At 52.9% G+C, this 26,551-nt stretch overlaps 5 protein-coding genes across 5 annotated transcripts; 2 read left to right on the top strand and 3 right to left on the bottom strand.

Moving 5' to 3' along the window:
- Positions 1-8,958: 8,958 nt before the first annotated feature.
- Positions 8,959-9,987, bottom strand: SMAC4_04204 (uncharacterized protein; the record flags this gene model as incomplete). The annotated part of the gene is made up of 1 exon (XM_066090072.1): positions 8,959-9,987. One exon carries the CDS (start codon positions 9,985-9,987, stop codon positions 8,959-8,961), a length of 1,029 nt encoding a protein of 342 aa, XP_065947161.1.
- An 897-nt stretch (positions 9,988-10,884) lies between these two features.
- SMAC4_04203 (uncharacterized protein) lies at positions 10,885-13,374 on the top strand. The gene is made up of 4 exons (XM_003346723.2): positions 10,885-11,020; positions 11,211-11,530; positions 11,887-12,906; positions 13,015-13,374. Exons 1-4 carry the CDS (start codon positions 11,018-11,020, stop codon positions 13,199-13,201), a joined length of 1,530 nt encoding a protein of 509 aa, XP_003346771.2. The 5' UTR covers positions 10,885-11,017; the 3' UTR covers positions 13,202-13,374.
- Positions 13,375-14,159: 785 nt separating this feature from the next.
- Positions 14,160-15,969, bottom strand: SMAC4_04202 (uncharacterized protein; the record flags this gene model as incomplete). Its single annotated transcript, XM_003346722.3, has 3 exons — positions 14,160-14,873; positions 14,959-15,109; positions 15,482-15,969. The coding sequence occupies 3 exons, from the start codon at positions 15,967-15,969 to the stop codon at positions 14,706-14,708; spliced, it is 807 nt and encodes a 268-aa protein (XP_003346770.2). The 3' UTR covers positions 14,160-14,705.
- A 1,113-nt stretch (positions 15,970-17,082) lies between these two features.
- SMAC4_04201 (uncharacterized protein) lies at positions 17,083-21,398 on the bottom strand. The gene is made up of 6 exons (XM_024655576.2): positions 20,936-21,398; positions 20,772-20,788; positions 20,497-20,660; positions 19,059-20,276; positions 18,560-18,991; positions 17,083-18,507 (listed from the first exon to the last, which is right to left on the bottom strand). Exons 1-6 carry the CDS (start codon positions 20,980-20,982, stop codon positions 18,484-18,486), a joined length of 1,902 nt encoding a protein of 633 aa, XP_024511451.2. The 5' UTR covers positions 20,983-21,398; the 3' UTR covers positions 17,083-18,483.
- A 2,940-nt stretch (positions 21,399-24,338) lies between these two features.
- SMAC4_04200 (uncharacterized protein) lies at positions 24,339-26,295 on the top strand. Its single transcript, XM_003346720.2, has 2 exons — positions 24,339-24,925; positions 24,994-26,295. Exons 1-2 carry the CDS (start codon positions 24,549-24,551, stop codon positions 25,736-25,738), a joined length of 1,122 nt encoding a protein of 373 aa, XP_003346768.1. The 5' UTR covers positions 24,339-24,548; the 3' UTR covers positions 25,739-26,295.
- The last annotated feature ends 256 nt before the right edge of the window (positions 26,296-26,551 follow it).

The following is a 26,551-nucleotide window of genomic DNA, read 5'->3' as shown; positions in this document are numbered from 1 at the left end:
GGGCATGCAAGATGCCGTGGTAGGTATGTCTTTCACCGCCATCGATTTGGCATGCCGCGCTTACCTACCTGTGAGGTAGGCTTTGCTTTGCTGGGGCTGGGCTTGGGTCGAAATATGGATGTGGATGATAACCGTGGGTGTTGCGTGCCAGAGAGCTAACCTCACACCCACGGTTATTGTAGAGGTAGGTAGGTGACTGAGGCTTGTTTGTGAGGCTCGTTCGTGAGGCTCGTTCGTGAGGCTGATATAGGTGGTTAAGGGGTTTGTTTTGTTTTGTTTTGTTATGGCATGGGCACTAGCCACCCCCTTAACGCCGATAACAATTGTGTTCTTTCTGGTGCTTGCTGTAAGGGGGTAAGGTTTTGTTGACTTCATGGTGTGATAACATTCAACCTTGTTTATATTCCATGTCAGAGAGACGAGGAAGCCTTCTGCTGGCTACTTACGGCACAAATAAGTTGACCGAGAAAACGTACATACGTAGATGCAAACCTGTAATCTATTGATCTTTGTCCAAAATAGGTATCCAGGAACATGTAATAACTCAAGAAAAGAAAAAAATGATATACTGTTGTAAAAAATGGTACCATGGTATGACATAACCAAAAAAAGAAAACATCGCTCATTCTCTCAACAAATGTGCCTGCATCCTGAGACGACATATATGACGGTCCAACCACTGACCGCGCGTCCTTCCTTTCCTCTCCCTTGTCCTAAAACCGGTATATATAGTCATTCCCGTTTCCCTTTCCCTCCTTTTGCCCTTTTTCCTGGACACTGACTACCACTACTGACAACTGACTTGCAGTGTACTAGTAGGCTAGCCCTGGTGGTATATGAATTCCCAAAAATCCCCTGCCCCATGTCGAAATAAAGAAAAAGATTAGATAGGTTTATATGCTTTTTACTTCTTTTTTGGCTTTCTCTTTCTTTACTTGCGCTGCTCGTGGACGGTCTCGATGATCTTGGCAACGACGCTGGGGTCGGAGAGCTGTGTTCCATTTGTCAGTACCTTGCATGCAGCTATCCGGATTGTGGACTGAAACTTACAGTGGTGATATCACCGAGCTGATCCTCCTCGCCGGCAACGATCTTCCTCAGAATACGGCGCATGATCTTGCCAGAGCGAGTCTTGGGAAGATCAGGGACGACGTAGATGGCCTTGGGAGCAGCGAAGGGACCGATGCTGCGGCGGACCTGAAGGACGAACTCCTTACGGAGAGCGTCGTTGATCTCGGTACCCTCCTTGACGCCAACGAAGGCGTTGACGGCCTGGCCGGTGAGCTCGTCGGCGACACCGACGACAGCAGCCTCGGTAATAGAGTGATGCTCAATCAGAGCAGCCTCAATCTCGGCAGTGCTGAGACGGTGGCCACTGACGTTGACGACATCGTCGACACGGCCGCGAATCCAGTAGAAGCCCTCGTGGTCGCGGGCAGCACCGTCGCCCGTGAAGTAGTAGCCCTTGTACACATGAAGATAGGTCTCCATATAGCGCTTGTGAGCACCCCAGACGGTGCGAGCCATGCTGGGCCAGGCCTGCTTGAAGGCCAGGACACCCTCGACGTTGTTGCCGTGGATCTCCTCGCCGGTAACGGGGTCGACAAGCGCGGGCTCGATACCGAAGAAGGGGAGAGAGGCGGAACCGGGCTTGGTGGGGGTAACGCCAGCAAGGGGAGTGATGACGTTGGAGCCAGTCTCGGTCTGCCAGTAGGTGTCGCAAATCTGGGCACGGCCCTTGCCGACAACATCGTAGTACCACTTCCAGACCTCGGCGGCGATGGGCTCACCGACGGAGCCGAGAACACGGAGGTGCTTCATCTCGTTGCGGACGTGGTGGTCACCGGCGCGCTTCAGCAGGCGTAGGGCAGTGGGAGCAACGTAAAACTGGGTGACCTTGTGCTTCTCAATGATGTCCCAGTAGCGGGAGAAGTTGGGGTAGGCGGGGGTACCCTCGAAAACGACGGTCGAGACACCGAGCAGGAGCGGGGCATAGACGACATAGGAGTGACCGGTAATCCAGCCGACGTCACCACCGCAGAAGTACCGGTCACCGTCGTGGATGTCGAAAACGTACTTGCCGGTCATGGCAGCACCAAGCAGGTAACCAGCGGTGGAGTGAGCAACACCCTTGGGCTTGCCGGTGGAACCAGAGGTGTAGAGGAGGAAGAGAGGATCCTCAGAGGCCATGGGTACGGGGGTGTAGTAAGCAGGGTACTTTTCAACCTCCTCGTGCCACCAGAGATCACGGCCGGGGGTCATGTTGATGTCAGCGCCGGTGCGCTTGTAGACGAGAACGTTGCGAACATCGGGGCACTGCTGGAGAGCCTCATCAACGATCTTCTTGGTGCCAATCAGCTTGCCACCGCGCTTGCCCTCATCGGTGGTGATGACGACCTTGGACTGGGCATCGACGACACGATCGCGGAGGGAGTCGGAGGAGAAACCGGCGAAAATGACCGAGTGGATGGCGCCGATTCTGCTGCAAGCAAGAAGGGCAACGATGGCCTCGGGAATCATGGGGAGGTAGATGGCGACGGTGTCTCCCTTCTTGACGCCCAAGTTGGTGAGGACATGAGCGAGCTTGGAGACCTCCCTGAGGAGCTCGCCATAGGTGACATTCCTTCCCTCACCGGGCTCGTCGGCCTCGTAGATAATGGCGACTCTGTTGGGGTCCTTGTGGGCGTGTCTGTCGACGCAGTTGTACGAGGCGTTGAGCTCGCCCTCTACGAACCAAGCGTTGTCGCCGTTGACGAGGGAACCGCTGTGGACAGTCTGGAAATCCTTGCTCCACGTGAGGAGCTCGCGGGCGCGCTCAGCCCAGAACACATTGGGCTCGGTGATGGACTGCTTGTACAACTTCTGGTACTCCTCGAAGTCTGGCGCAAAGTCATGTTAGCTCAAGCACAAAGGAATTGGATCAATGGCTCGGATCCCGTATCCGGTAGGCGTGTTGGACTAGATGAGGGGTTCGTGGACCCGACAACTTGGAGTTGGACGCAGGGGGAAATAAAAAGGGGAAGAGTGCGTAGCGCAGCAGTCGCCGAAAACCGGCGCGGCGGGGTTTACTCACTGGCAAGATGATGTTTGCTTGGGTGGTCTGTGATTAACCAGTTAGCATTTCGCGTGTTCCTTTCCCCTGATCCCTAGGCGAGTTTCCCCGCAGTGACAATAACCGATCAACCCCAACAATCTTCGGTTGGGGGCGGCATCCACCATGGGTTACGAAAATGCGAATTGGGACTTTTTTTTTGGAGGTGACATACTCTCAAGCATCTCCTTAGGGGGTTCTAGAGTGATAGTTCCAAGGTTAGCAAATTGCCTGACTCGAGACCCTGCTGGCTTGTTCGGTGCAACTCCGCGGCCAGCCGAAACTCGTGTTGGAGTCTCCAATCTCCTGACGAGAGTCTTCCGAGCGCATTGCATCTCCTGACAGCCAGCCTGCGCGGTCAATTGGAGTTCTAGGGGACTTGGGAACTTACGGTAGGTCTCAACAACGTGAGCCTCGGGCACTACTGCCGCGGAAGAATCGGGGCTGCCAGACATGGTAGCTGTGTTGTGGTTGTTCTGGGTTGGTAATGATAGATGTGAAGTGTCTGTGCTGGTGGTCGCAAGCAGATTGTTGCGCTTCGCTGAACAGGATGCGAGGTAGAAGCAGCTCCAAGCAAGGCGGATTCGGTGCTGAAAAGGCTCGATCAAGGACGCAAGACAAGGCAGAGCAGTGAATGGATCACGGTGGCCAGCTGACGGGAGGCCAAGGTTTCGCAAACCAAAGAGAGGAGATTGGGATAAGAAAAAGGGCAACGAGGAACAAGGAGAGGACAACAGGCAGGACAGGTTGGTGTACAGGTACAGCAGGCAGAGGGAAGGGGGGGACAGCGGGATGGCAGGACGGGGGCCGATGCGCTTTTGTATTATGAGGCACCAGTCGCAGCGTGGAGAAGGCCATGGAGAGCTGCATGGATAGAGGATGTAACCGTGAATGATGTACGGATTGACTGACTACGGCTGGGCCACTGGCACACTGCTAGGGTCGGACGTGTGGATGACCTGGCTCGGGATGGGGACCACTGTGGACTGTGGAGGGCCGCCATTGGCAACATTGGGCTTTTCTGGGGCCATTGGGACCTGGACGGGACTCGGGTTGGGATTGGGGATGCATCCCGCCTGGAGGTTGCTCCTGCTTTCAAGGGCTCCGCGGGGTGACGGCCGAACCGGAGCCCCAGCGTCAGCGTACACTACAGTCGGAGAGACATGGCCAGTCAGGTACCCAGTTACTGATTCTCCATCTGCCCGAGGCTGAGTGACCACGCCTCTCTCTATGTAATCGAACTGAACTGAACCCTACCCACCCTTCAGATACTCTTCACTGCCCGTTTTGTCAAGAGACTGTGGTTTCTATTCCAATGTCTCTTCAAAAGTCGAGAGAAGTCCTGAGCTGCCCCTCCATCTTTTCGGTCATCGAGCTTCGACAACTAGTGGCCAAGTCAATGGAAGGTCAAGATTACCTATTCGCTACTTGCCGGCGCCCCGCGCTTTCCGGATTGGGCAATTAACCCTTAGATCGGGCGAACCTTTTGAATCGCTTCGCTCTTGGCTGTGGAATGAACTGGAACTGTTTAAATCGACCGCATATACATATCCGTAGGGTCGTAACGGCATAGTATACCCTTCTTTAGCGTAATGCAGTTGCTGTTGGGGAACTTGGGTCTAACGACGGGCACTTGGAAAAGGGGTTCAGTTCATTTGTGTTGGGCTGAAGTCATTGGTGTGCCTGGCCAGACACGTTTCGTGGTCTTTATTTTCGCCATCCATAGCATGGTGATCTTTTCCCTGGTGTCTTCTAACCATCGATGGCGTTCTCAGTTTCCTTGATATGGGAACCATCGCCGTGACTGCAGAGGTCATGTGTATAGGGAAAACTGACACAAGAATGGGAAGAACCATGTTGCTCAGACCCGGCAACCTACAAGATGCCATGTCAGGTTTACAGTAGCGCATATTCATACATGCCAGGTCCTACCCGGTTATCCCCTTGGCGCATTGTATGGTTGGTTCCTCTACCATAACGCACCGTAACGGGGGTCAACCAGAGCATGGAGATGTATGACTGTCACTCTTGTGGCTACTCGGGTTGCATATTTCGAGTTTCTAGGGATCATCTTAGACCCTGATGGTTACGCGGTGCTAGTACGCAGTGTACGTGCTACGATGCGCCGCCGCCGCCCGCAGTGCCCCGGTAGACTGCCCCTAGACTGGACCGGTTGCTTGACCAGAAACTTTCAGGCTGACCCGAAGCCATGGAGTGGGCAACGAATTCACGAGCCGCTGGCTTTTGAACACGTTGTAGAAATCATAGGTCTCCATCGTCGTGTGGAAGGGGTTATGAGGTGGCAGTGTAGGCTTGTTCGTAGCGTTCTAACAGTGGGCCTTAACAGCATCTCGTCCCCATCGGCTTAACCCGTTGAAAAAGTGTGGAATTCCACAAGCCTTCCGGTGCTGCCTTGCTGATATTGGCCTCAGATCGGTAGCGAGCAGCTGCTGGAATGTTGTATTCTGCCACCAAGATTCGGTTCGGTTCGGTTTTGTGCGGTTGGTGATATCCTGTGCCGGCCTGCTGTAGTTCCATTGTCCGCTGGGGATGGGGGAGACGGCTTTGACTGAAAGGACAGCACGGGCGCATCCGCGCCTTCGGCCAATTCGCCCAAATGATTGGCCGCGAGTCATTTCATAAATGGCGTGCGTCAACGTTGCATACCGTATTGCTAGGGCCCTGTTCAGTATTCAGCAAATCGGCACCAGGGGGCGAAAGGGAGGTGAAGCCCAACGACTGGGGAATTAGCTGTTGATAGACGGTGATACAAGCCTCGTAGATAATCCAGGAGCAATCCAAAATTTGGGGCCAGTTGATATTTTTAAGGCGGGACGTGTTGGTAGAAATATGATGTTGGATATGTCGGGTGCGTAACGGCTGGGACGGATGTGAGGAGGAATCCAAAGTTTCGGTTGGGATCCTGTCCCACAGCGAATCCTCAACATTCAATGGCTCGCGCCTAGGCGACGCAACCTCAACGGGTACAAATCAAGCTCGTACCGAAGTACTTCGAGTCGACACCTCTCCGGCTGTAGCCAAGTGGAAAGATGGAGCCAGCGCCGCGTGGTGGTTTGTGGCACGGCCCAGAGGGAGGTCTGAGTCCATTCAGTCAAGTGCTCTCGCAATCTTATCGCAACGCTTTACCCCACACTGCCATGCTGCTCTTCTCCAGCAACCCCACTGCTTAGTTCCAATGCAGTCTTGGCATGTCGCAGGCTCGCAGCTGTCCTCTTCGACTTCGACTTCGGTGTCTGATCCACTTTGGAATTCCAAAATGCCTTGTCTCGACCTCAACCTCAACCAACAGACTTCATCACCCGCCCAAAGACCCTGATATCTGATAACGACTGTATCATCATGCTACAAAGTTATCAACCAGATGCCTCGCTGCCGTACACTACAGTAGCAACCACCCATGTGTGACGACTTTCCGGTACCGGTCTCTACGGGCTCGGCTATGACCGCATAGAGGCTCCTCTACCGCAACGCTAGACAGGGTCAGGCTCACATCACTGCAGTGCAGCACCCTAGGGGTTACACTGACGATATCTCCCAAAAAAGCCAACTCTAGACGACCTCTGTTCAGAACAGGCGTCAGGTCCAGCCTGCAGACTGATTTTGTCCCCGGCACATGGACATCTATAAGAGCCGCACAAATGATTACGGCAAGGGCATACCAGTGGCAGTCAATGCGGATCACTAACAAGACGGCTTATCGTTCATCTAGCGCAACTCCAACGACAGCGCATGAACGGGGTCTAACTGGGGATTCCTGGATTTGTCCACCCAGCCAATGATCACCTGAATGGTCTTCCTCCTGCGGTCCTGCAGACGAAGACCGAAATCCAGAAACGGGCTCGGGCTCGCACCGCAACGCGAGCAATGCTGATATGGCCCCGCCGTCGCTTCTCTTTCCCCAGCCTCGCGTCATTGATATCGCGGGGCCGCCGTTAGCCCTGAGGATTGGCGCTGGGGTCGTCGGTTTCAGGCACTTTCCCCGCAACATGGGAAGGGAGTGGCGAGCAACCTCACCGTCTCGTCTCAACTGTCAATGTCCTGTCAGTCTGCGGGCTGTCAACCAGAGGCCGCAATCCAATGAGAACAGTAACAGCCTCCGCCAAGTCGCCCATAACATCGAGATTGTCGTCCAACAACTTGTGATTACCTCGACAATTTTCACTTGGGCATTGGCAAACCAATACTCGCCTGTCTGCGGTTACAGGGTCATCAATGGGGCGCACCAGATATTGATCGTCGACCAAGTTTCCCAGCCCTTTTTACGGTATCATCAACTACACCTTTGCTACTCCACTCAAAAAGAAGAAACACGGCAGCCCTTCGAAAAGAATCCGGGTGCCGTACGACGATAACGTGCTATATTACGGCCCTTGCATATAATAACCTTACAGAGCTTACGGGATCCAAGTCCTCGCTGACGTTGCACTCCGGCTTGCTAATTTGGAATCCGCTAAAAACCGGGAGCGTTGCAACGTAAGCACTGCTTACTTTACTTACACTCGGCACTTCATCCACTTATCGAATTCATCATCAGCTACGCCTTGACAAAACATTTGCAGACAAATATTTGACGCTCGACGAAGGCGCTTTCACAACAGATCCGAACTCTTTCACAGCTACTCTATATCGAAAATGTCGGTACGGAATTGGATTCGAGTGTATGACTCCGTAACCCCGTAGTCCGGGCGTCCGACTCCAGTTTACTCCAGCTTCTTCTCCAGTTATCCGGCGTGCTCGGCGTGAGGCGGTTGAGACTCGGGCTCTTCTCATTGGCAACAACTCAGGAGTTGTGTCTCCTTCATTCAGGGGTGAACCATATATTGCGGAGAAAACCACGTTTCTTACAGCGTTACAGCGTTTTACAGAAGGCCGAAGATCAACAATGACCTAAAAAAACCCAACCGGATCGGCCGGACGTTTGTGCTTTGGCCCGGCTCCGAGTCCGGTTTACCGGTATCAACCGGTATGATCCGTTAACATACTATTTCACCCTAGTACACCGACAATGTTGGTCTTAAAAACGTTACCGGAAAGTATTGCATCGTTTTCCCTTGGCTTATGTCACAGATACGGTGGGCAAGCATACCTCACGTATGTGCCTATCTCGTCTACCAAACGAGTATAGACTCGAGAGACTGCCCCAAAGATCATCGCGAACAAGATCACGATCCAGGTCACGCTTCGTTGTCGGAGTCGCAAGGTAGGGAGGGTGAGCCTCAGGGTCGCACCCGATCCGCTCCGTAAACTCTCTCCATCCTGTCGCCCGGCCGCTCGACCAGATCGTCTTTTAACCACTCCCGTTGGTTCCCGCGCAACCACTTTTACCGAACTTTTCCAGATGCGCCCCGGATGCGCCCAGCTTCTAGCTTCACCTCCTCCTTGGTCAACAACTTGCACCGTTCTTGCCAAGCTTCGGCTCTGCTGCCTCGACTTCACGTTTCGCCAAGTTCCCTACCCGAGAAACCCCTAAATTCCCAAACCCAAAACGGTACAAGTCTTGCCATCATCGGTACCAAGCCATTGGCCCTACCCATTTGACCCTATTCACGCACCCCGGATTCTGGTTTGCGTTACCCCGGATTTGTTTAGCTCACGTGCGAAACTGCCGAGAGTCTTGCCTAGACTTGGCTCTTACACCATCCTATCGCGTCGTTCCCCTCCCCTCAGTTCTGATATGCCTCTCTACTTTTGGATCAAAAAGAGAAAAAGAAAAGCATAATCACGGACATATGTGCCAGGCTCATCATTCACATGTCTTGATCCTTTCTTTATACCCGTCCCGATATGGAATAGGCTGGTGCAATTCCGCCACCACTGTTTGAGGTGATGTCATGTATGGTACATGTTCACTGATCTGGTCGTGCATGGTGTTGCGAAGATGGTGTTGAAGCGTCGAATTCGTCGAGCTTTTGTGGTCTCCGGCGTCCTTCACATACCGGACTACGCACATCAAATATTTCGAAATCGAGAGTAAAGGGAGTCAGTCCTCCTGACTGGTCAGGAAGATCCCGCATCTGATCCCACATCCCCATCGTCCCCATCTTCCTCATTTTCCTCATTTTCCTCATTTTCCTCATCTTCCTCATCCCCCTCATCCCCCTCATCCCCCTCATCCCCCTCATCCCCCTCATCACCAGAAACACACCAACCCCCCCCCCCCCCCCCCCCCCCCCCCCCCTCTCAGCCCGCGCATCCAGCTCAACCGCCTTGACCCTCTCGCCGTTGTCCTCATCATACAACCACACATTCTCCGTCCCGCAAGGGAAGTAATTACGATTCGTGATGCCCTCAAACCCAGCAAACCCGTCCATGCAAACAATGTGGCACTCTTCCAGCTTTTGGAATTGCTCAAGCTGCTTCAACTCCCACTGAAAGAAATATTCCCCGTCGTTGTGGACAGCCCAGTACTCCTTGTCGAACTTGAGCCGTCTGATCTTGTTCCTCCATGTGTGGTGTTCTGGATATTCGGAAGGCGAGGTCAAGTAGTTTAGGTTGGTGTAGATGCCGATGGAGATGGTGTCTAAAAAGAAGTTTATCCAGACGTAGCGTTGGCTGCATATGGTGGTGCTTGATTGGAAGGCTTTTTCGTACAAGTAGGGCTTGCGGTTGCGCGTGTTGGTGCTGGTGCTGGTGCTGGTGTCAATGGCAGCAGTGAGGTGGTTATGAGACTCGCGACAGGCTTGTAAAGGCCCCGGGACGGCCGTGTGCGAGATGGGACTGGCACTCTTGGGTAAGAGAGGTTCTAGGATCACGACTTCGACTTCGCGGGGGTGAAGGGTGAATTCCCATATCAGGATGCGGAGCTCGAAGGGCAGCAGGGGAAAGGGGTGGAGGGTTAAGGTTGTTGGGGTTGTTATTGTACTCATCGTGGTCATGTTGATGGATTCTGTGTGGGCTACCTTGGGTATATTGTGTTTCGAACACCTCCCGCTTTGAAAAACGTGGACTTGTTTAGGAACACCGAGCAAGGTAAGTCCTTTGTGTAGGATGCAAATCCATGGATATTATAATTGACAAATCGACACATCAACATGCGCGTCGGCTCCGATCTCGGCGTGACTCAAGGTGGACGACGAGACTTCACTTTACCTACTGTGTAAGATGAGCTAGGTTGGAGGGAGTGTCCGGCCGAGGTACTTCCCGAAATCATCCTGGCCAAGCGTGTCGCTTTCCTGTGGTGGTCTTGAAGTTTGGTCGCGGGTTTAGCTGAATAGAAGGTCGAAAGAATGTTCCGTTGGAAGAAGTTGGATTATGATAAGGAAGGTAGGAGGTAAGAAGTGGGGGGGATCATGAAAGAGGAAGGTATGTAGGTATGTACCGTACGTTGGTGTCAGTGTTAGTTCGGTACTTGAGGCAGCGCTGACTGAATGCGGGCGGAGAAGTCTCGTGCTAACAGTGTCTTTAGGGTTGCATCATACGGCAGGCGCTACCCCAACAACCGATTTCCCGTGTTTGGAAGCCAGAAACTGCGGGCCTTCCTTCCCTCTTCTTCTCTGCAACCTTCATTCAAGTAAAACTTCACCACTTTGGTTGGTTCGACTTCAGTTGTCTTTGTATTCGGCTCATCTACACTACAATATTTCTAATGCATCTGGGTTCGGATCCTTCTTCCCAATTGATCCTTCGATTCCTCCAGTTACAACCATCTCTTCAGGTTGCCCAGCCCCCTTCCCATACACGACTGAAGAGCGGGCCAACATATCCGAAATACGTTGACCTAGCGTGCGGTGATGGCGGGCTTACGCGCATTATCTATATTAATCCAAGCCCTTCCCGTCACAGAACTTTTCGGTGAAACAACGTTATAGCCAGGTTGTCCGGACACGGTTAAATGAAACTACATCTATATGGTTTCACTGCGTTCGTTAGCCATGACTGGCCTATCCGATCGGCACTCCGGGCTCTATGGTAAGGAAATTTTCTCTCCCTTTTAGATGTTCGAACCCCCAATTAAGTCCGCCAGAAAGAGGAATTCGAATGCGTGCCCTGAGCTTGGCCGTTCTATGGAGTGACAAGTCGACCACATATTCACCTCTTACCACTCACTCATATATATCTCGACTATCTTCGTCGTCCTTTCTAATCCTGGGTCTCGTAGGGAATCCTGTCTCTTACAATGGGCGGCCACTGGGGCTGGGAAATGGCGGCGCTGCTCCTAAGTTGCTGCTCGCTTGTCGCTACCATCACCGTTCTGAAGTTATACGACGGCACCAACGTGAATTCCTGGAAGTTCTACCTCTCCTTGAGCACGACCCTCTCGATCTTATCCCAGGTCTCGCGCACCTCCACGGCATTTGCACTCACCTCATGCATTGGGCAGGCCAAATGGAACTGGTTTTCGAAGCGGGAAGACCACCTGACTACGTTTACCTGGTTCGATGCGGCGAGTAGAGGCCCCCTTGGGAGCGTAGCTTTGTTGTGGGAGCTCGGATTCAGGTGACTACTTTCCCCAACTATCCTCTCTAAAAGGCCGCCTTTAACAAGGAACTTCTAGTCGTTGGACAGCACTGGGCGCTCTAACTACCATATCACTGCTCGGTTATGATCCTGTTTTTCAAGCGATGGTCACCCGGTCAGGTGGCAATGAACCCATATCCGACACGGAAATGGGGTCATCAAGAACATCGCGCTTGCCCATTGCAGAGTCAGCGTATTTTGGGACAAGGGTCGTACCCTGACCTCATTCACATGCGCTTCGGCAAATTGTACCTATGAGGTGTTCGATTCTCTGGCTGTTTGCAGCGAGTGCACGATATCTCGGAACATATCATCAGCGAGCCTTACTCGGATGTCATCAGTGCTGAGCAAATTTTGTATGGATTAGGGAGGAAGACACCGGGGATTGAAGCAATTTGGTTGAATAACCCAAAGGGCAAACTGGTGCTGGAACGGCTTTCCAGTTTGGACAGTTTGTTTAGCCTGACCGCTGGGAAGGTGATCGCAGACCGTCGGGAAACCTTTTATTTTCGCGACGCCTTCACAACGTTCATCGTCTTCCAAATCCTCAAGCCCCCCAGGAATTACACATTACAAGTATCGGCTTGGAAGGACGAGCCACCGGAGGCATGGGAGTGCGGATTCTCCTTCTGTCTTAACCGGTACAACTCGACAGTCCAGGACGGCATTTTGTACGAGACGGTCCTCAATTCGACCAAGCAGACGTCACCAGAGTCTATGAGGGCTCACCCTCATATAAACGACAACCACATGAGAAACATTACCAACGGCACGGAGCAGTGGTACTTCTGGAGTTATCCAAGCAATTACTCCCTCTATAGCCCCTTAGGAGACGAACTTTCCGCCAACCTAACCCTTCCAAATCCCTCCAAACTGTGGGATTTTGCCCGCAGCTCTCTCGACCTACAAATACCCGATTCTTGGGAAACCCTCTCGTACGCGGGAAACTCCAGCTATTATCCGTACAGAAACGACTCCCGCACATTTTCGATCGGCGACTCCACCGTCCGCTCAACAATCTATTGGTTCCTCGACAAATACCGCATGTTCGTCGGCACGGCCCCGTGCCTCGCCTACAACGGCCTCAAATCCTACAACGACAACGACGTCATGGGCAAGTCCATAGCCCAGTCGACCAACATCACCGAGACGTTCGAGAACACAGCCAAGCGGATGACGGCCTTTATGCTCGAGATTCCCCAGACTGCCGATAACGAGCAGGTCTACGTCAACGGCCAGGCGTTTGTCTGGGTGGAACACATTCGCATACGCTGGCCGTTTGTCACATTTCCTGTTGCTGTCGCGGTCGCCGGGTTGGTCTTCGTCCTGCTGACGACGTGAGAGAACAAGAGGCTTGGGTTTCGGGCTTGGAAGGACGGGGCCTTGCCTGTGCTTATTCATGGCCTTAATCCGTCCACAAGGACGAAGCTAAGGAATGCGGACAGTGAGGGAGTGGCAAACAAGGTCTCGGAACAAACCGTTGTTACCTTGAGCATGGACTCAGCTGATGGGAGTTTTGAGCTGAAGGAGTCCAAGGAGTCGGCTTCGTCGACTGGTGCATTACTGGAGAGATATGCTTCTTCAAGCGAGACGCTCACGAACCGATACAGAGACGAGCGGGAGGGGATGTGATGTGATTTTGAAAAATCCGGGTGGTGAGGATGGCGCCCCGACATAACCGAAGGACGTGACTGAAAAAATAAAGCAAAAAAGGGGGTGGGTGTAAGACCAATGTTTTCGGAGTAAGGTGAATGACTATAAGGAACAAACAGAGACAAAAAATGCAGAAAACAAACATACAACACCAAGTCAGTTCTTCTCAAATAATACTGGATGATTGAGCAACGAGGACTATCACGTACTTCCTATACAGTTCAAAGACACTTCTGTAGTTCTGTTTGTAGACCTCTGTCTGCCTCTCTCTCCGTCTGTCTATCAGCCAGTCTGCTCTCCCTGAAGATCAATATCCTTTTTCTGACTGACTGACTGACTGATCCTCTCCTCTCCTCTCTTCTGCCCCCATCCATCATCATCTATCGCTTGCGTCCCTTTGATGTGTTTAGTTGAATTTATTTTATGCTCTTTTCCCTCTTGCCCATGTCCCAATATCCCCATTTCCTCTTCCCATTTCCTCTTCCCATTTCCTCTCCTCATTTCCTCTCCTCATTTCCTCTCCTCATTTCCTCTCCTCATTTCCTCTCCTCATTTCCTCTCCCCCATTCCTCTCCCCCTCTTCCTCTTCCCTTTCCCTCCAATGTAGAAGTCCGTGCCAACCACATCCGCGTCCGCCCCACCGCCCCAACATCCCTCCCCTCCTTCCCCCTTTTCAGTTACCATTCATTCCCATCCCACGCCTGCCACGCTGAGGCAAGGAACGCCTGGTATATGGGATCTTCTACAGGTAGCTGCGGCTGCGGCAAAGATGATGATGATGGTGATGATGATGGTCCCGCTACTGCCGTTCCCGATTGCTGTTGCTGTTGCTGTTGCTGTTGCTGGCGATTCAGAATCTTGTTAGTAGAAATGAACTCAAAAATCAAATAAATGGCCCGAATGAGCTCGGAGCAGAGTGTTAATTGAGAGAGAGAGGGAGGGGGGGGGGGATGGGGTTATTGCTGGTTCTCTGTTAGGTAGGTTATGTATATTTTAGTGTCTTGTTGTTTGCTGTTGTTGTTTGTGGTGGTAGTGATTTAACTTGCGTTACTGTTACTATACGCGAACTTGATGCCAGCCATAAACTTGAATGGGCCGTCCCCGTGTCGCTTTTTCTGCGGAAAGGTTAGTGATTGTGATGCTAATGGGGAAGGAAGGGTGATGGGAGAGTTCATTGGTAGGTTTGATAGGTTTGCAAATGTATAGGTCGTAGAAGACGTAAGTTCTTGTGGTCAGTGTTCAACAATATTACTGCTTCAGTCATCGACAGAGATCAACAGGGGGGGAGGAAATAAAAGTGTTCAATGTCTGTATGTATGGGTGCGTGCGCGCCATTAATGGCTTGTCACGGTCCAGTCCAGCAGCTGCGGCTGTCCAAGTTCCCCAAGGGGAAAAATGAAGGTAAGTAAATAAAAGATATATGTTGGGCGTCAGTCAGGTGGTTGATCTCTTTGATATTGCAGTTGGTTTGGCCATAAATTAATTATACTCTGGAATTGTTATACCCCGACCCAGACTGATGAGCACCATGGTACAGGAGCGACGATGAACCACTGCTTACAGATGACGAGGCCTGGGTCGTTCTCTTCCGCGGCCCGTTGTCGTAGCCGCAAAGCATGAACATAAAGTGGTGGCGAGAGCCCGCGATGGTCTGTTGGTTGGGTGTCAAACAGTCAGTATCGTGAAGTATTTATTGAATGGAAAAGGCGGGAGCCCGTTGGAAAGGTAAAACGTACCATGCCACTAGACTCAGCATGGGTAACCAACAACTCGGGGTCATTGAGAAACATGGAGGCTATGCGACGCTTCTCGAGGACGTCGTAATCGACGTGGTGATTGGAGGCGGACATGCTGGAGAAAGCTTTGGCGTTGCCGGAGATTTCGACTCTGTTGATAGATGGTGACGTTAGCCTTTGTTGGTGTGTTGATCGGTGTGTTTCCTTTCTTTCTTTCTTGAGTATTTGAAGTCTTTGCCTTTGCCCGTGCTTTCTTTCCTGGTGTTGCCCACGCCTCCTGCCTTGAATGCCGTCGTCTTCATATCTGCAGGGACCCCCTCCATCTCTGCTGTAAGGCACCCTCCGCTTGCAAGTGTTCCTCCTGCAAGTCCTCCTCTCCTCCCGCTCCTCTCCTGCCTTAATCCGATACTGATGTTCTCCAACACCATCAACCACATCCCATTCCAAACCCTTAACCATCTGAACCGCAACCGCAACCCAACTCACAACAATAATCACAAGGGAAATCAAAATAAGTACTTACTTCCTCCTCACATTATTCCTCTCACCCCACGACAATCCACCACCCACCCCACCAGCACCACCAGCACCACCTCTCCCTGTCATCCCAGTCATCCCCATCCCCATGCCCCTTCCCATCCCCATCCCCATTCCCCTCCCAGAACCTACACCTACACCTCCTCCTCCTCCATTCCTCCCTGCAAACCCCGACCCCGACCCCGACCCGCCCAATCCCAACCTGTTTTCGATACCACCACCCTCAAAATCACTTTCCTCATCCGACCGCTCAGCATAAGGATCTTTTCCTCTGGCTTGCTTGTCGCGCATTTCGGGGGTGAAGCCGACGTTGGTGGTGCTACTGCTGGTGGTTGTGGTTGTGGTTGTGGTTGAGGGGTTGTGGTGGAGGATGGTGCCGAGGAGGTTCGTGCCATGAAGGTTGGATGTGCTGTTGTTGTGGGAGGAGTTGTGGGAGGAGTTGGTTGTTGAGCCGAAGGGTGAGTGGGTATCCATTGTTTTGTTGGCTTGCTTGCTTTCGAAGTAGAATGAGAATGAATTCAAAATGGTGGTGATGGATGACTGATGGGTGGCCGAGTGATGTCTGGTGGAAAAACAAGTGATGGGAATATGTTAACTGGTCGGTCAGAGGATGGCAATAGGTTGATGGATTAATTCGATTATTTAGGTGATGGTTGTTGAGAATGTGATGAATGGGAAAGGTATCCGTGTCCGTCGTCGTGGCGCGAGTTGGGGCGAGATATACAGTGGATTCGGCGTTCACTTCACTCTGTCGTTTCGTGAACGTTTTGAAGGGTTGACTTTCGAATTCGCGATCTGAATTGACGCTGATTCTAGTCCTCTTTCAGATGACGGGATGAGATGATAGACGTCGCGACTCGTGGTGAATTGCGCCGAGAGCCCCTCTCGTCCGTCGTGCGCTCGGTAGTTGTTAATGTGAACCTTGGGCGGTTTGGGCGCTTGCTGCTTGTTCGCTTTGCGCTCGCTGTCTCGGCGGACCGAATATTCTTGATGGGCTTCCGGAAATGCAGAGCTTGGCTTGAAATTCCTCGGTCGCTAGATGTTCTCAAGGACTTTCGATATCGTCGTCTTATATGTTCGTCTGATTAACAGGATGAGGTTTGTTCAGTGTCAAGATGAGCAAGCAGCGTAACGACGTCGTGACGAGGTGCCCTTTGCTTAATTAGTGGGGTTACCCTTTCTTGTCTTTGTACAAAATAATACAGCGACGCGCGACAATTGGTGCTACTTTGTGACCTTCCTATTTGTACAACCCATTCACATAAACTTCGATCCCATCTAAACATCACTTTCACCTTCACACCGGTAACTGAAACAAACCCATTGAAAGCCCATCTGCACCTACCCGCACCGCCACCATTCGTGATCCCCGCATTCACAAATGGGCACATACATGGTGAACGCAAACAGTTAATTCGTGAACAGACGGTAAAGGGGTGTTCTGGGATATGTCGCCTCAACATCTGACTGCTAGAACTAGGCCCCCTACAGAGATTGTGTTCTCTGATATCGTGCTCAAGTTAGGGCAGATACGGTCTGTGTTAACAATGCGCATTGTCATCGCCATTGCCCCGACATGTCATGTCTCAGCACCAATTGTACCAAAGTTGCAAGTCACGGATGACTGGTCACGTTTCGGTCTCATTCAAGTGTAAAGCTGTAGAATCAATTCCCAACGTATCTTGGAATCATTAATACAAGTAAGTGTGTATACATATCCAAATATGCAAATGTCTAGCTCACAAACGAACGAACAAATAAACCAGATCGCCAGATCACCATCCTTCATCGCGTGCATTCATGCTATTTCGTTTCGGGAAACCAAGCATTACCACTCATAAATCAGGTTGTTCCTGTCTCCGTCCATTGCCTCCTTAAATTGAGTTGTTTCAACAAGTCTCGGTCGTCCTCGTTGTGGCGCACTTCATTGAAACTTGATATCTTTGTTGCCTGAAGATGAAGAAAAAGTATTGTATAGCCTTAAAAGACGCCATCCGGTGTTCCAAAACCAAACGCCGTCCCGACGATAGAGAAAGGAAAATGATGTAGAGTGTTGTGTATTTAAAACCTGCCGGTAAAGCCTTTGAAAGCCTCCAGATCGCGTCATCCAGAAGTCATCAATTCCTTGAAGGGGATTGTCCCCTATCACCCGTGTCTTGGTAGACACTAAGTCGAAACTATTGTAAGCTCGCGGAGGGAACAGCAGGTCTGTCGGATGCGGATATTCACATCACCGGTGGGCGAAGGAGATATGCCGCGCTGGAATCGAATTGCGAATATCCACGCTACCAATATAAATGCTCCTCATTGTCGCCACCCGCTTCCATTCGGTTTCGCTCGCCTCTGGGCCATACCATAATAACAGGGGTGTTTAAGGGCAACAACCGGCCTCAGTATCCATGTTGCCTCCTTCAGATATGGTATGTTTATGGCAAACGTTTCGACCCAGATAGGGCCTACAGACCCCCCTCCTGTCTGCCAGCAACGGCTATAAATGTGCGCATTCTTTCCCTGCCGTAGCTCATAGCGGCCTCGGTTTGCGACTCTAACGCGCGACGTCTGAAGATTTCTATCCAATAATGACGAACGGCGTAGTGATGGCATCGTGGTTACCAGGTCGAAAACCACAATGGTCGCTGGAAAGACATGCCCATGTGATGCTAGCAAGCACAGTTGGCAGCAACCTTGGGCGGAGCGAGCAATTGAGGGCAAAGTGGCCCTTCTTCAACGCAGCGACTCAAGCGGGACTATGAACGCCATCTTGACGCCTAACAGCAAACTCGCCCCGCGTTTCGCACTTTTGGTGACATCGAGGTCACAAGAGCCGTCCCTAAGCTGCGCGGACCACCGCGGGGTGACGAGCTGGCCTCAGAGGGGGTATCCTGAGAGGGGGTATGTGAGGCCCGAGATGAGGTTGTGGGAACTCTGACTCGGCATATTAAAATTCGGGCCAGCGCGAGTTTCTTAAGGGCCATCTTTGCGTCGCGACTAGCGAAAATTGATGACAGCAAGCTGCAACACAGTTAGTCACAAGTCCACAAACCCAAATGAAGATTGTACGTACCCGACTATTCAAGCCATACACCAGCTTTCCTCCCTCTGCATCCCAGCCAAGGCAGGGTGCGAGGATCTCCTCCGCTTCGGCGCCTGTTTTGGGGCTCCTCCAACCCGGATGCGACTCCTTGTTCCAGCTGGCGTAGGGTACCGTCGGATCGTCGAGCTTCCACACCAAGACCTTGTCCGCGGTTGCTCCGGCAATATGAGTGCCATCAGGGGTCATCGCAATGTTAGCGATTTGGTCGGCCATCGTCATCGAGTACTTCGCCTTGTTTTCCGCGTTTCGTACGTTCCATATGCAGATGGCACCGTCTTCTCCACTGGACGCAAGCAATCTTTCATCTTTCTCCGGCTCACGGTCCAAGGGCTGCCATAAAAGTCCGGTGATGTTTCCGATATGGGCGCTGATAGACCGCCGTTGGCCCGCATGGTCCCAGATCTAATGGGTAGAGAGTTAGTAGAAGTTCACAGGCTGTTGTTTTCTTGTTTGTAGCATCCCCACTTACATGAATGACGCCCTTCTCAGTGGCAGTGGCAATAAGCCCTGTCTTCGCATCGTACTTGATCTGGCTGAAACTTTCGTCCTTGCCGGTGTTGAACTCTCTGCCAGGTTCGATGCCCTTCTCTCCGCAGCGCAGGGCGACCAGGCAATCGCCTCCACAAATGACAAACTCAGTTTCGCTAACCCAGCAAACATCCAGAACACTATCGTCGAGAGTGCGTTCAACGAGGTGAGAGGCAGAGTTTGCGGTCGACAGGGAGAACACGGTGACCATTATGCCGCGGCTATCGAGACTGACACCTAGAAGCAAGTCCTTGTTGGGGCTCCAACGCAACTTGATGACAGGAGGGTCGACGCCATCGAAGCGGTGGATAGGCGAGCCATTAACATCCCAGATGCTGACGCGGGACTTTCTGCCATGATCCACAGCCAGGGCAATAGCAGTACCGTCGGCGTTCCAAGCAAGTGACGAGACGGTGGACGACTTGAGCACGTCCTGCTCAGTGAGGCTGGAGAAGCTGGAGTCGAGGGTGAAAGGGGCCGTGTGATCGTCCACGTGACCTGCAGGGATGTCGGCCACTGGGGCGTCTCCACGCGAGACAGTCCAAAGACGGGCTAGCGCCTCGGTCCCGGCAACCGCCAAGATGGACGGGTTACTGGGGTTCCACTCGCAGAACAGCGCCAGCGGCGACGCAATAGGGTTTTCCGTCATCTGGTCCTGGCTTGTTGATAGTTCCGACTCGGTGCTCTCGTCGGCGCCCATGCGCAGGAATACTGTCGCCCGCGTGAGATCGAGCGGCTCTTCTGTCTGGGTGGCCTTCTCTGGGCCCTCGGTGCGTGGTGGTGGAGATGCGGCTTGCTCGCCCTCCAGGGGCGATGGGTAGGCGTGGTTGTTGTTGACATTGCTGCTACTCGAGTTGTTGTTACTGTTGTTGTCTGGGTGAGAGTCGATTTCCATGGGCGTAGTGGCCGTTTCCGCCCCGTTTCCGTTCTCGTTGCCATTGCTCAGCCTTTGTCGCTTCGCAGGCGTTCCGTTGCGCAATCCGTGATGTGGCCGCTCACTCCCGCGTTTTCGCGCATTTCCATTCTCGATCTCGGTCTCGGCCTCCGACTCATCTTCCTCCTCCATGTCCTCTCCCGACTCATTGGGTGCTGGTTCAAACTTGAGAGGCCCGAACACACCGCGGGCACTCTCGGCTGCTGCTTGCCCTTCACGAGTGTCCTGCTAAAGTGTCAGCCAAAAAACTTGGACCCCAGTACAGCGCTGCAGCCGCTGCAACCACAGGAGCCGAACCCCCCCGGGGGTGTCTGGGTGTGCCAGAGGCCAGCGCACCATGACGACGCCCGCCATCGAGGTAATGCCGAATTGAATCCGATGCAGCCTCTTGGAGAGCAGCGGGTCGGAACGCGAATTGCTAAGAAAAAGTGCGCGGCTATCGTACCTGGTTGTCTTGGGCGAATTTCCTCTGGTAGTCTTCATAGATGAGGCCCTTGTTCAACAAGGACACCAGCGCGTACGTGTGCACATGCTTTGCAAAGTCAAATTTCCTGTGGGGGGCCTGCACTCGCCATTCTTTCTGGAGTTTGGCGGCAGTGTCTCGATAATCTGTGGGACAAAAGACGGTGCGCGCGGTTAGTCTCACAAGGCGGGAAAACGGGAAATACCAACCGCCAAGGGCCATGCGCCTTGGAGGGATTCATGGGAAAAAAGACATACTTGACTCGAGCAGGTATCTGGAAGACGCAAGATGGCAGGTCCATCGTCAGTTACTTTGCCATGCCATGGATAGCTTCCAATCTAGGGAGGGAGAGTACGCTGAGTCTTGACACTTGACAAGCCGAGCAGCGCAGAGGGCGGCGGGGAGGGATGGATGGGCGAACCTCCAAACGAGATAGTTTACTCGGTCCGTGTCCAATAGTTCTTTCATCGTCGTCGTCGGTCACGGCAGGTTGCTGGGGCGGCGAGCGATTGGATGCAGGTTTGTGGGAACGGGGATGAAGGCGACAAATGTACTGCTGCTCGGCGCGGTCCAGGGAGACGGATCGTATCTACGACCAGGCGGCGGGGCGAAATGAGTGTCAAGCAGCGCGTTTTCAAGAATGCTGAATCTGTAGCTCGTGGTGTTTACGCTTGGAACGGCGACACTAAGGGTTGCTTTGCGGAGGGCGGACGGCAGGATAGGTAGGATGGGGAAAAAGGAAGGCTTCAAGATTGGCAGAACGGTGCCTTCGTAGATTTGTGGTAGATTTGGCTGGATTTGGCTTTGGCCTCTGGGACTGGACGGCGGGTAACGGGAGGGCCCCGGGCAGTGCGGATTTCCAGGTGTTCCACCGCAGCAGGGCCAGGCAGTGGGCAAGTGGGAGTGGGTGCCGTGGGTGCACTGTGGGTGGGCAGATGGGCGAGCTGCTGCTGCTGCTGCTGCTGCTAAAATGGAGGACAGGGAAGGTACCTCCACAAAGGTCACTGGTGGCCCTGCCCCGGTCCGGTCGTTGTTGCCCTGGCGGCCCTGGGCCTTGCTGCTGCTGGCGCGTTTAGGCGAGTGCTAAAATGCAGGCCGCGCGCTAGTCTTCTTTGGGATATGGAGAAATGGAACTGCGAGTGCCACACCCGCTTATCCAGACAGCAGACAGACACTTCGATTTCGACACTTGCAATTGAGGATGATTCTAGTGTGTCAAGTATCGCCACTTTATTGACCAACGTCATTTATGGCAGTTCAGGCACCAAGTAGTGTATCGAATGCATTTGTGCATTTACATATGTGAGTGCTTGTCTCTACTTCTGCGCCGGTGCATCTGCTGCGGCCGAGGAGGGTGGTGTCGATGAGGAATGCCCTTCATGTTGCTGTTATCGCCTCACCTCCTCTTGAACAACCAATACTTTGTATCCCTCATTTCAAGCCACATATGTATCGCGGGAAAAGGGGGTTCGGTATCCGACTCTTGGGGTACTTTATGTGATTAAACCGCTTCATGGCTACGTACGATAGCAAACTTAATCCCAGGTTTGCTTCTTTGATTTGTCGTTGTTCTTGATGGGTCTTTCATCCGATCATTTGAAGAAATGGGGATGGCAGTTGTTTTGCGTTTCATCGGCGGTCTTCTGGATCAGGCATAGGATGATCCATTTTAGGTTCTGGATGCCGGGGCAAGTCGAACATTGGGTTGGCCGGGATAAGGTATGGATTCAGTTCCGGGCGGTTGTGTGTCTTTCGTCCCGCAGCATCTGGATGCAGTGAGTGAGATGCAAGTCGCCATTCTCTGCCTTTGACCTGCCGGTAAACTCTTGCACATGTGCGCCGTTAACGAACTGCAAATGCGCATGAAACTTCATCCCACTGTTTTCATGGTTCGCGGGTGACAGTGCCCTTTGCCTCCGTTTGGGCTCCTGGCCTGGCTCCTAGATCCCTAGGCTCCTGGCCTGGCTCCTGGATCCCTAGGCTCCTGTTCGCGAGGGGACGATCCCTTCCATTCTCACATTGGCCCAACGTGTAACCAGCCATCAATCAGCCCGTGACAATGATCCATGCCGCAGACCCAAGTCTTGCACCCCACCGACCGACGGGAATGGCTTTCCACAGAGCACACGAGTCTGCTCCTCGAGCTCTCCATCTACCTTTTCTATGCTGTACATGGGCTGCTGTGTTCTATTTGGCTCGATTTGCGCTTGATCCTTTAACCTTGGGTTGCTTCATCTCAAAATCCGAAGGGGTCCGGAGAAGCAGTGGTAGAAGTGGCAGTTGAACCCTTTTTGCTGTAGCGTGTTGCGGACCTGTTCCCGGAAGAACAAAGGAGTCATATATAGTGGCATGTACACTGCCAGCAGAAATGTGACGGCGTCCGGACTCCGGAGTGTGGTGATGTGCTTCTGGCATTCCATTTCTCAGTCCTTGTGAGTCCTGTCAATTGCCATCTATCGAATGGGCAACCAATCAGCACGGGCACTGGAAATGGTTGCTGCTGGGCAAGGGTGCCATGGCCCGGGGTCTTCGATCTCGAGCAGCCAGCACAACGATTGGCTGCAGCTTGGTTTTGACGTGCCTTTTTACAAAAACAGCCCCGATGGTTTGTTTCAGGGGTACAAGTACAAGCGTCCCGCCCTCACCCCCCACACGTTTTTGGGACGCTGCTGGTATCGAGACTGCGACCCTCTTTTTTTCACTCAAGACCGAAGAGGCGAACGAACTGTGGCACGCGTGCTTTGTGCGGAGACGGTTCGAGCTGCAGAATGCAATGCCAGGGTTTGAAGTGCCTGGGGGCCATGTTTTCTCAAATGTTGCTGATGATAAGTATCATCTCTGTAGGGTGCTGCTCTTATGTCACAATGGCTTTTTTTTCTTTCTTTCTCCCCTGTCGACCTAACAAAGTCGAAGTAATCGTGTTTTTCGATGCCATTTGCTGCAAAGTTAAAGAGCTGACCCAAACGTGTTGGCCAAGCCTTCAGTCTGGGGCTGTGGAGACCAGGGACGAAGCCAAGTCGAGCAAGCCAGGGTTTGGGTTTTTGGGCCTTGGGATGGAGGATGGCTTTGAGAACTCGTCAACTCCTGACACTCCGTCGGATCTCCCAAGACGTGACGCATGTTGGAATTTTAGTCCCTCTCCTTTTGCTGACAAACAACAGAGGCCTTTTCAGAAAGGCTCTGTTTCCCATGGGAGCACATTATCGCATTGCAAGTTCATCACCAGCATGGCCCTATAACCGGAGTGCGCAAGCTCCTGCTGGAACTCCGTGCCGCTGTGGTTGTCTACCTTAGCTTTGCCGTAGAACAAACTGGGCGGAACAGCCCCTTGCATTCTTGGGACGTCGGCTGATGATGCGACAGTCCCAGACTCTCCTGACCAACCGACCGCTGGCTAAATCGAGGAGGGAAAGAGGGAAGGGGGAATCAAACTGGAAAGACAAGTCAAGACACCCATCTAGTGGCTCTTTGTACGTCTTAATGCTGTTCTCTTTGTCTTTGAAGAACGGGCCGGATCGTATCATGCCCTTTGGGCTCTTGTGACGGATGTTGCAGTGAGAATAGAAGTTCTTTGTCAATAGGTACGTACTGTCTGCAAAATGGAGCATCATGATGGCATGGATGGCATTGGGCAATCTCCATAAAGTGGAGCACGGTCCAAAGCTCAAAATGTGGCTCGTGACTTTCCGCATCCTCCAGTGACACATGATCGCTGGGTCGCCGTCTCCATCTTGACGCCTGAGGCAACAACTCCAGTTCGGCTCTAGAACCTTGCAGGCCAAGGCCACGGGACATTCCGTGACCAGACGGTCCCTACGAACAGACACGGACCCGCCTGGGCGCGACGGCCTGCAGCTTGACAGCTTCTGACAGCGACAGGTGACGGCCCCTCGAACCTGGAAGTCGGCGACACCTTAGCACAGCACCGGACCCGGGCGACCACGAACTCGACGATAATGCTCTGACGACGATACCCCCAAGATACCTTATAAGCGAAAGACCACTACACAGTAAATATAATCACCTGCAGCACCATGCCGCCCCGAATAAACCTCCCGCCCGTGACGCGCATCAGCCTCTTCGCCCTTGGCCTCCAGTCCGTCCTCAGCGCTGCCATCCGATACCGCCAGTGGACGGCGCACTCCGAGATCGTCATCCCATATCTCAACCTAATCCCCCAGCTGTCGCTCGTCTACCCGTGGACTTTTGTGACAACCACCCTCGTCGAGAGCAACATCTTCAACTTCACCATCGCAGCCCTGACCCTCTACCATGGCGGTCGTTACCTGGAGCGCGCCTGGTCCTCGCGCGAGCTTGCCAAATTCCTGCTCGTCACCTCCCTGATTCCAAATGCTCTCTGCTTTGCCACCTTGATCCTCTTCTTCACCTTTACCAGGAACGAGCGATGGACGTACGTATTGGATCCAAGCCAGCTAAGACCCGTTGCTGCTGAAATGGCTAACCTTTTGCTCTTCACAGACTCATGACCATCGCCGGCACGATACCACTCCAGATCTCCTTCCTCGTCGCTTTCAGCCAGCTTGTCCCCGCCCATACCGTCACCCTCTTCCGCGGTATCCTCTCGCTTCGCGTGCCCCGATTCCCGCTCCTCTACATTGGCGTTGTGACGGCCTTGTGCCTCACGCCCATGCTCACGAGCGTATCTTTCCTGCTTGCCGTCTACGGCTTCATCACAAGCTGGACCTACCTCCGATTTTACAAGGCCGTCTTCCCCGACCTCGACCAGTCCCAGACGAGCTCCCTCCGCGGTGACGCTAGTGAGACCTTTGCCTTTGCCGAGTTCTTCCCCGGTCCCGTCCGGCCCGTGGTCGCGGGCATCTCCGAGAACGTATTCAATGTGCTGGTGGCCATGCGCGTTTGCACGCCTTTTACCCAAGATCACATCTCAGCCGCTCGCGGCGACAACGCCTTTTCGCACCACAGCCACCAGCGCGGCGCGCCCGGCAGCGCAAGAGCCGAGGCCGAGCGCAGGAGAGCGCTGGCTCTCAAGGCACTCGATCAGCGCCTGCATGCTGCCACCGCCGGCGCCGCCGCTCGCGCTTCGAGTAACCCAGCCCCTTCAGCTGTTCAGCCCCCCGCTCCGTCGGCCACCGGCCCAACCGTCCAGACGCAACCGCAGGCGAATACACAACAGACCATGAAGGCGCCAACGGGCGAGGCGGGCTCTGGCTCCGATAATGACGGCAGCAGAAGCAGCTCTTGAACACCACAAAGCAAAAAGAATAAAAAGGGAAAGAAAGGAACACCTCCCGCGTCGGATTGATTCGTTGTGTTTAATGATGGGGCGGGTGGAAGCGAGATCGATGGGAAGATCATGTCAAGATGCAGCATGGCATATGGTAACACGACAATCATTCGTGGAAGCGGGCGGAGCTAGAAAAACGAGAGGGGTGCATTGATACCAGAGTTGGAAATTATTGAAGAGCAGGCCAACCCACCATGCTATGCCATGCCATGCCTTCGGCACCACGCCATGAAGAAATGAAGCAACCCAGAGAGCTGGGGCACGACGACGAAGAGAACTGCCGGCAGGGGAAGATTAAGGAGGGGATTGAGAAAGAAAAGTGAAAGCGGAAGATACGATCGACATATGGTTGTGGCTGCGGCTGTGCCTCCAACCCAATGAAAGTGGGTTTGAGAACAAGAAACGTCCATGGACGGACGCCTGCCACATACATCATAATTAGAGAACAGAAAGTAGTGTAATCGCTCTGAAAGAGACTGAAAGAGACAGAAAGAAATTTTCATCAACTTCACACAAAACTTGTTCGAGAATCCATCACTGTCAGTCGCAAAGCATGGGGGCCTACATGCCATTTGTAAGCCAGAACGGTTGGCACAATGCCAAGATATGTCAGATAGCACTACAAGAAAACTGTGTGCCGTAGGGAGTTCTACAACCCTCTTGTTGGTACCAAGCCGATCTGGATTGTAGGAATAATCAAAGCATCCGTCCCATGACTTGACGTGTCCCCCCTTCAAAGTTTGCTAACGTTTTTAGTCCATAAACTCACTT

The sequence above is a fragment of the Sordaria macrospora genome, chromosome 5, assembly GCF_033870435.1.
Source record: "Sordaria macrospora chromosome 5, complete sequence".
Lineage (NCBI taxonomy): Eukaryota > Fungi > Ascomycota > Sordariomycetes > Sordariales > Sordariaceae > Sordaria > Sordaria macrospora.
The sequence above is the reverse complement of the archived record's forward strand: the minus strand, read 5'-3'. Positions and strand labels throughout refer to the sequence as shown.

What these genes read in the sequence shown, in the direction of transcription:
- SMAC4_04203 (XM_003346723.2), top strand. An exon ending in CTTGGGAGCGTAGCTTTGTT is followed by an intron (nt 11,531 to 11,886) that starts GTGGGAGCTCGG and finishes ACATATCATCAG; the next exon opens with CGAGCCTTACTCGGATGTCA. An exon ending in GTCTTCGTCCTGCTGACGAC is followed by an intron (nt 12,907 to 13,014) that starts GTGAGAGAACAA and finishes GAATGCGGACAG; the next exon opens with TGAGGGAGTGGCAAACAAGG.
- SMAC4_04200 (XM_003346720.2), top strand. Translation starts at nt 24,549, where the DNA reads ATGCCGCCCCGAATAAACCTCCCGCCCGTGACGCGCATCAGCCTCTTC. An exon ending in ACCAGGAACGAGCGATGGAC is followed by an intron (nt 24,926 to 24,993) that starts GTACGTATTGGA and finishes TGCTCTTCACAG; the next exon opens with ACTCATGACCATCGCCGGCA.
- SMAC4_04201 (XM_024655576.2), bottom strand. Translation starts at nt 20,982, where the DNA reads ATGAAAGAACTATTGGACACGGACCGAGTAAACTATCTCGTTTGGAG. An exon ending in AATTCGCCCAAGACAACCAG is followed by an intron (nt 20,277 to 20,496) that starts GTACGATAGCCG and finishes ACACTTTAGCAG; the next exon opens with GACACTCGTGAAGGGCAAGC. An exon ending in CTGAGAAGGGCGTCATTCAT is followed by an intron (nt 18,992 to 19,058) that starts GTAAGTGGGGAT and finishes TCTACCCATTAG; the next exon opens with ATCTGGGACCATGCGGGCCA.